General features: G+C 40.8%; 1 protein-coding gene across 1 annotated transcript; it reads right to left on the bottom strand.

Moving 5' to 3' along the window:
- Nucleotides 1-1,115: 1,115 nt before the first annotated feature.
- On the bottom strand, nucleotides 1,116-2,729 carry LOC147637779 (acyltransferase GLAUCE-like). Its single transcript, XM_086799609.1, has 2 exons — nucleotides 2,203-2,729; nucleotides 1,116-2,129 (listed from the first exon to the last, which is right to left on the bottom strand). Exons 1-2 carry the CDS (start codon nucleotides 2,662-2,664, stop codon nucleotides 1,245-1,247), a joined length of 1,347 nt encoding a protein of 448 aa, XP_086655735.1. The 5' UTR covers nucleotides 2,665-2,729; the 3' UTR covers nucleotides 1,116-1,244.
- Between the last annotated feature and the right edge of the window lie 6,342 nt (nucleotides 2,730-9,071).

Raw genomic sequence — 9,071 nt, 5'->3', positions numbered from 1 at the left:
ATGGATACTCAAAAACTGGCAATTTCTCATTAGGCCACTCCCTCAATTTATAGGTTTTACATCCACAAGATGCCAAGCATTTAATCCCACTGATTTCTCCTTGATTTGTGCCACCTCCCCTGCACCTTTTCCTAGAATCTTTCCACACCCCTATATTCACTCATGCTACCCTTGATTCTCTCATCAGCAGATTCCTCTCATCTTTTCACTGCTACTTTTTACAGTCTCTTGCCAAGGGCTTGTTCCCGCACACACCCATTCACTTGCATATTTCAACACATCCTGAAGGCCTTAATGCTGCTAGAGAATGTTGCTATGTCCCCGACGTGTTGTAGTGTATGATGAGATTTGGACACAAGTCCAAATGTCATCCTACCTCATCGAGGTTTAGACACAAGTACGAATCTCCCCCCTCCACATTAATGAGATTTGAACTTGTATCCAAATCAATTAATTCAATAGAGATTTGAACTAAGTACTATTCAAATCTTAATGCATTAGTCTAAATCTCAATGTTGAGAGAGGAGATTTGGACTTATGTCCATATCTCATTACAAAGAGAGGAGCTTTGGACTTATGTTAAAATCTCAATGGTGTGGTGAGCCAAATCTCCTTCTAAATCTTCTCCTTCTACAAATGAGATTTGGACTTGTGTCCAAATCTCCTCCATCGCCATTAAGATTTGGAGACAAGTCTGCAACTCTTTCCTCCATATCGAGATTTGGACTTTGTCTAAATCTCAATGCAATAGGATCAGATTCGGACATAGGTCTAAATCTCTTGCCAGCTTTGTAATGAGATTTGGACACAAGTCTAAAGTGCGTTTAGATTTGGATAGATCTTTTGAAATTGCAATGGGATATAGACTCTATGGAGGGCATGCCCACATATCACAAAGTCTCTCTCTCTCTCTCTCTCTCTCTCTCTCTCTCTCTCTCTCTCTGTGCACCTCTCTTTTTCTTCTTCTTTTCTATAGCATCCTTCTCTTGTGTAAGTCAATCAAAATCATATGAAATTTCCTTGGATTTTTCTCTTTCCATTCAAATTAGATTGATTGAAATCAAAAGTAGCTACTAGGAGTTTAGGTAAGAAAAAGGAGCCAATAGGAAGCCTACGTTCAGAATGTATTAAAAGAACGATAGGCAATGCCATCGTAAAGTTTTATTAAGATTGATGAAGGTTTCATAGATATTATATAGGAAGAGATGTATATAACATCACAAAAACTAGTCAAACAATCGCAATTAGACCTTGATAGCTTCCCCAAACTTGACACGCTCAGCGTCGGATGCAAATACAGCAAGCAGATTCCAAGAACGCCCATCGCCGCCTTTTCCATCCAACACGATGAGGTGATCCATGGGCTGCTTGCTGGGGCTGGCGCAGTAAAGCGGCCTGCCCCAGCCGCAGTCGGTGTCGTAGAAGGGCAAGCCCACCATTGAGGGCATGCCGACGGAGCGGCCGGAGCCGCTCTCGACACTGACGGAACCTGCACCCAGGAGCTCGATGAGGTCCGTGTGGGACTGCACTAACTCCTCCGTCACTCTGGCCATGGAACGCTGGATTACTTGCACCACAAAGGCCAGCGGCTTCTCGCAGAGCTCCTGCACGGTGGCGGAGGATGTCGCTACGCAGATAGCGTTTCCCATGTAGGTGCTAGTGAGAGCGGGCACGATCCTTTCCCTCAAGTTTACAACGATACTCAGAGAAAGGTCCTCATGCCGCGGTCCCAAGAGGCTCTTGGCCTTGGCCTTCCACACGTGCGCTGAAAAAGCCACGAACCGCGAACAGCGGGTGGGGCCGCCGGCGTACTGATCGCAGATCGCCTGGCGTTTCAGCTCGTCGAGGGCGTCAGCGCTAAATGCGAACTTCGTGGCTGTGCCAATTGCGGGCGGGCGCTTATTCTGGGAGGTATTCTTTGCAAGAAATGGGAGATCGATGGTGGGCGAGGGTGGATTCCGAGGCTTCATTTTCTCTCTTCTGTTGGTTGTGTCGGGGGATGTGGCCAGACCGGCACCCCGTGCGATGGAGCACAGGTTCTGCAGGAAAACAGCGGCGCCATAGCCGTCCGTCACCCCGTGGCTGCAGTTGATGGAGAGAGCGAAGCCCCCGCACTTGAATCTTGTCACCTGCGTCCAAGCACCAATTAGCTTGCATGATGATCATTATTGTGTTACGATTATGAAAATACTTTGAGGATACCTGAAGAGCAGCTAGTGGACGGTCTCCGCTCATGAACTCGCCTCGCAACAAGCGAGCGTACAGAAGATCCAAAGCAGGCTCGGGCGACGAGACGTCACCGAGGTCTGCAAACTCCACGTCCGCTTTGGCAGCCACGAATTGGACCCCCTCCCCATTGCAGTCCACCTCCAGCCGTCCCTCATCCGGGTTCACACGCAGCCTTCCGGCAACCCACGGGTAATGCACCAGCAGCGCCTTCAAAGCATTTCTGAGCACCAAGGCCACGTTCACAGTACTGTTGGGGTCCTTGGCTGGCGGATAGAACAGCGCCACCGAGTTGTAGTGGCTGAAGAGGTGGTCGATGTTGGACAGCTCCAGCACACCCGTGGGAGCTACCTTGACCAGAATGGGCGCCTGCGCTTCCACCGTCATAAGCTTCTCTTGTATGATCGCTGTGCTAACAGTGATACCCGAACACGCCATGTATTAGAAGAAGTATATGCGATAAAGAACAGCCGTGAGATTGCTCATTTTCCACTTCAACATGGGCATCATATATATACCCCCTGTGATCAAGGGAAAGTAATTAAATTTCTGAAAATCTTTCTTGTGGCTTAGGGGCATGCACGCTACTTTACGAGGAGATCGTCCTGTGAGGTCCACGTGTCCTCTAGTTTAACTATCCACGCTATACCATCCCGTGTTCCATAAAACAGTTGACGAACGATCAATGGAGGATAATATGCAACTATCTTCATTAGTGAACACCTTACCGTTGGTACAAAGTCACATTATGTGTATATATGAAGCCGCGTTGGTATGAGAAACAAGTGAGAAGTCCCAATAAGAGAGAGAGAGAGAGGGATTGATTTAACAAGAACACAAGCATGAGAGAGAGAGAGAGAGAGAGAGAGAGAGAGAGATTGATTTAACAAGAACACAAGCATGCGAGACACAAAAAGGGGAGAGGGGTCCATTTTTACATATACATGCTTACGACATGATTAAGTATCACATATGTATAGACAATACCTTAGGGAAAGTGTAGGCCTATAAAAAAGTTATAATTGGGAATTCAGCACTAATTATGATGTAATGTTGGGAATTCAACACGAATTATGAAGTAGTATGATGTAATGTTGGGAATTCAACACTAATTATGATGTAATGTTGGGAATTCAGCACTAATTATGATGTAATGTTGGGTATAGAAAGTGGGCCAAAGAAGTTTCGATCCACATGGTGAGTTTCACACCTTGTATTTTGAAGCCTATTTTGGACTTCACTTGAACATTTTTCACTTCAAAACATAGTGCACTTTCTTAAGGGTCACATTCTCGTGCATATTCATACTCTTCTATTGTGAATCATCTCTCTATTTTTTTATGCCATCGATATTGCCTTATGAAGCCATTCTATATTGATCACATTTGGGAGAGATTCTAAGCCGGGGGTGGGAATGGAAAACATCTATTTGCTCTTTTGAAAGCTTTTCTCTTATCCTTTTATCTATTGATTGCATCCTTGTATCTCCCAGTCCATTTCTCCATGATAGGACTATTTAGAATATATAATGTATTCACCTTTTAGTGTAATTCTTCATCCTGTCTTCTTTGCCTTCCTTTTCTTTATTGTGGTACATTAGTGATTAGTTGGTCATCCTCCTCATTGCTCCACAATTGTGGCATAGAAGGATCTATCTGAGAGAGGTGTTTTGAGATATACACAAGAGACTCTTGCATCAGCCATCCCTCTGCCATGCTTGCTTCAGGCCTTGCTCTTTGTCTCCCAAAGTTCTCTAAGGTTTTCATGAACCATCCATCGAACATAGACATCACTACAAAGTACCACTTCATTAACCAAATGCACCACCAGATGCATCTAGGAAATTTTTCCTTAATTATAAACATTGCCTCAATAGCATTGAGATGAGCCATCTCAATGGATATATGATCTATCTCCTTTAAATATATGATCTATCTCCTTTAAAGATATGATCTATCTCCTTTAAAGATATGTACCTACATACATATTAATCATGTGTACTATTTATTATGCATAACTTGTGATTGCATGAGAATACCAAATATTAAATATAACTTAGATAGTGAATTCGAGAGAAGATTCATATCTCACCAGCTTCCCATTTTGTAAATTATAGCCTTTGTCACCTTCTTGTCTCCACAACTAACTATAGCTATTAAAAGAATAAACCATGCATAGAAAAAAATGGAAGTTAATATATGAGCCGACAAATTATGTACCATAAAGAGACAATGAATAAAAGAATATTTGAATACCTGTAACATCTTGTGCTAATCATGTGTCTTGAGGCCATATAATTGTACCTCTCCTTTATTTCTAGTCTTTGTGTGAAGGCACCCACTCTATTTGGTATATGAAAAGAGGTAATCACACTTTTTACCTTATTGTGCTCCTTTTTGGTTAATACCCATGGTGCCTTTGGTAGGACCATGATACCACTCTCATCTACAAGTGGCCATGCACTTTGAAGGCAACCAATATTTTGTAATTCATCCCTTTCATCCTTGGTATTTCTTTTACTAATTAAATGGTCCAGAATATTTGTTGCCACATTCTTGAAGATATGCATGATTGTTCTTCAACTCCCACCAATATGGAAGTTAAAAGAAGATTGAGTGTCTTAGCATCCTATCGGGTGGTGAATTTGGGGTGCTTCTCCATGCCTCAAACCAATATCTACCTCTCATCACAACAAGTGGTCATGTGGCATATACTTGGGATGTGAAGGAGGAAGAAATCGATGATGTTTGTCATACACCTTCTTCTTTAGTGTACAGGGTCTTCCCGAAACACATGATGGTCCACAAGTCGGACAAACCTATTTTAAAATTGAGATCATTGAGAGGTAGAGTAACAAGTTTAAAGTTATAAAGTGTAAGTATGTACATGAGCACTATGAGAACCCGAGATAGTCCTACATTGTCCAATGAAAAACTCCTTTCACCTCCATATCATGCCTATTTATTGGACTTGAGACATCATGCACTTTGATACCTTGCCATAGTGTCTCAAGATCCTCAATCAAAGGCTCGAGATACATATTAATGTTTGCCACCTTATACTTTCCAGTGGTACAAGGAGAGCAAGCATGATATGACCTTCTTGATTGCCACCCATGGAGGGAGGTTGTAATTCACCAATACAATAGGTATGGAGGGAGGTTGTAATTCACCAATACAATAGGCATGATATGACCTTCTTGATTGCCACCCATGGAGGGAGGTTGTAATTCACCAATACAATAGGCCAAGTAAACCAGGATTAATTTAGAATTGAAGACAAATGGGTTAACACCATCCATGCCCAAGCCAAGACGTAAGTGATGAGGCTTATCTTTAGACTCTGGCCATTAATGCTATACATGTTGCTATGCTGGCGAATCAGCTTACGATACTCATGATGCCCTTGGTTGAGGAATGAGTTTCATGCCATGTCATGAGTTCTGCAATCCCTTACATTTAAACATGTGTTGGATGCGAGGAATGATAGGAAAGTGTCTCAACACCTTTTGAGGAATTTCATCTCCTTGTAATCATCTCTATATTGGCTCTCTCCACATTGTAGACATTGTGTTGCATCTTTATTAACCCTCTAAATAGCATGTCATTAGAACATGCATGTATTTTTGTATAATCCATACCTAGCATAGAGAGCAATTTACGAGACCCATCTCGTGAGTTTGATCAATGGATTTTGAGGGGGAAGAATCTTCTTGAGAAGCCAACATAACATAACAAATTTTATGTTAAAATATCTACAAAGGAGAGTATATAAAACAAGAGACATTTTCTATTTAAGAGCCTTGTATTGATTGGATCTTACCTAAGAAGACTTGTGACACTTGCATCACTCTATCCATAAGTTGTTTGTAAGTTTAATAAGCTCCAAGTTGGATCTTACCTAAGAAGACTTGTGACACTCTATCCATAAGTTGTTTGTAAGTTTAATAGCTCCAAGTTTGCTCAAAGTGTAGAGTACGAACATTCCTCATACAAAGGGGTACTTGCCTCTCAACGCAAGGTTTGCTCCTCTTATGACATTGAAACTTGCTCTCTATCATCTATGACCTCACGTTCAAAGAAATCATTCAATATGCCTTCAATGATGAGATCCTCTTCCTTCTCATGTGGCAATGGTAGAGGCACCTCATTCATTGGCTTCATGCAATGATTCTAAACCGTGCTTTATCTATGAAGCCTTGCTGTCTTTCAATCTACCCGATATCGTGGAATGGTGTGGCATATTGTGTAACACTCTCTTGTGGTTCTCCTCCATGTCATAATCCACACTTGGTCATGCCAATTCCTCATGAAGACCATGATATGTACAAACATTATCAATTGTTATACAACATTGTCGTATATATTAGCCCTTGCATCGATCACATATACATCATATCTTTTCTCTCAACTATACTTCGGCACCTAAATCTAGCCCTTGATCACTATTAGACATCTGCTCAGACCACAAGTGAATACATATTAGCATAAAAAGACATATGCTATCTAAAACTACCAGGTGGAAAGTGGCCCAAGATTTCATTGCTATGCGGCGTTTACAAGAGCAAAATTTCAGTGCGTGAAATTAGTTGCAAAATTTAGCTGTTCAGCAGCATGCAACTTGCAAATTGGTACTCCTACCTAAATCATCATTGTACGATTCTTTCTATCTATCCCCTTTGAGTAACATGTCCAAGACAAAAGTGGATTGATGGCAACAGCTCTTTCTCCCACCCAAGTTATTTCCTTCTCTTCCACATCTCCCTCCATCAAAGCTCATCCTCTTCCAAGGTATCTGCTATTCTCTCCCTCTCATATGCTCTCAAGCTATCATGGAAAGCTCCTTTCTTCTTTACTCTCAAGCTTTCATGGAAAGCTCCTTCCATGCTTTGGGTTAAGTTTTTCTCTTCCTTCCCCTCTCTTTCCTTTCTCTTTCCCCTCTCTTTTGCCTTTTCCTAACCCTAGCTTCTACATATAGAAGTGCCAATATAGAGCTTTGATGGAGAGCTCTCCCATCAAAGCTCTCTATTAGGCTTTTTATTTAGAAGCAATAGTTAGGGTTTCATAAACCACACAAGCTTTCTATTAAGTTTGTATTAGGTTTAGGATTAAAGAGACTCACCTTGTTTTTCTCCTTTTCTCCTTTTCCCCTTCTCCTCTTTCACTTTTCCTCTTGCTTTCTCATATGTTAAAATGTAGTATACTTTCTAAATTTTTGTTTTATTTTGTTGATATTTTGTAGGTTTATTCACCACAACCCTAGCTTCTTGAGATAAGAGCTCACTCCTTTCTATTATGCTTTTAGGACTTTTTAGGATTTTATGCTTTTTGGGTTTTGTATTTTTTGGGTTTTATGCTTTTAGGGTTAGCTCTAACATACATAGAGCTCTCAATTCTCTCAATGCATGCATAGAGCTCTCAATTCGAGTATAGAGCTGTTGATGCATGTAGAGAGTTCTTAAAAATGAATGCATAGAGCTTTTAGGATTTTGTATTTTTTAAGGTTTTTTTCTTTTAGGGTTAGCATAGAGCTCTCAATGCTCTCAATGCATGCATAGAGCTCTCAATTCTCTCAATGGATGTTGAGAGCATGTATAGATCTCTCAATGCATGCATAGAGCTCTCAATTCTCTCAATGCATGCATAGCACTTTCAATCCTCTCCATGCATTAATCACTTTTTTTAATATTATGTTTTATAATAACTAATGGTTTAATCTTATGTTTTGTAGCTCTTGCACTAATCCTCCTCAGGCTTCACAAAAAAGAGATAAGCCCTTTTTTTATTTTAATCGTTTATGTTTTTCTCTATGTTTATTACACCCTTGGGTGTTGGGTCTAGGTTTAGTTTAGGCTTGTATAAAGCTCTGTGTATAAGCTTGCAAGCTTATGCATAAGCTTGCAAGGTTTATGCATAGGCTTGCATAAAGCTTATACATAGGCTTGTAAGCTGTATATATAGGATGTATGCATAGCCTTGCAAGCTTTATTCATAGGCTCTACACATAAAGCCTATGCATAGAGCGAACATGAAGCTTTCATCATAGAGCTTTGCTAACTTTTACGTTTTATGGGTCTTGCACTAATCCTCTCCTTAGGCTTCACAAAAAAGAGATAAGCCCTCTTTTTCTTTTAATCGTTTATACTTTTCTCTATGTTTATTGCACCCTTGGGTGACCATTTTAGGTTTACTTTAAGCTTGCATAAAGCTCTATGTAAAGGCTTGCAAGCTTATGCATAATCTTGCAAGATTTATGCATAGGCTTGCAAGATCTATACATAGGCTCTACACATAAAGCCTATGTATACATCCTATGCATAGAGCTTGCAATGAAGCTTGCAACAGGAAGCTTTATGCATAGGCTTCATGAAAACTTGCATAGGCTCTATGCATAGAGCTCTTATACATAGGCTTTATGCGTATCCAAGCTTATGCATAAGAGCTTTATGCATAGAGCCTATGTATAGCACTTGATGTCTAGGCTCTAAGCATAGAGCCTGTACATAGAGCTTTATGCATAAGAGCCTATGCATAGGCTCTATGCATAACACGTATGTAGAGCTTTATACATAGAGCATATGCATAGTGCTTTTTGTGCGTAGGCTCTATACCTAGAGCCTATGCATAGATCTTTATGCATAAGAACCTATGTGTAGGCTCTATGCGTAGATTTATGCATTGGATCTATGTGTAAGCTCTATACATAGCATGTATGCATAGAGTGTATGCATAAGCTTTATGCATTGGCTCTATGCAATAGCGTGTATGCATAGAGTGTATGCGTAAGCTTTATGCATAGAGTGTATGTGTAAGCATTATGCATTGGCTCTATGCGTAAGCTCTATG

Source organism: Cibotium barometz, chromosome 6 (genome assembly GCF_041138505.1).
Source record: "Cibotium barometz isolate CiBa-2024 chromosome 6, ASM4113850v1, whole genome shotgun sequence".
NCBI classification, from domain to species: Eukaryota; Viridiplantae; Streptophyta; class Polypodiopsida; order Cyatheales; family Cibotiaceae; genus Cibotium; species Cibotium barometz.
This window is presented reverse-complemented; position numbering and strand designations above follow the sequence as displayed.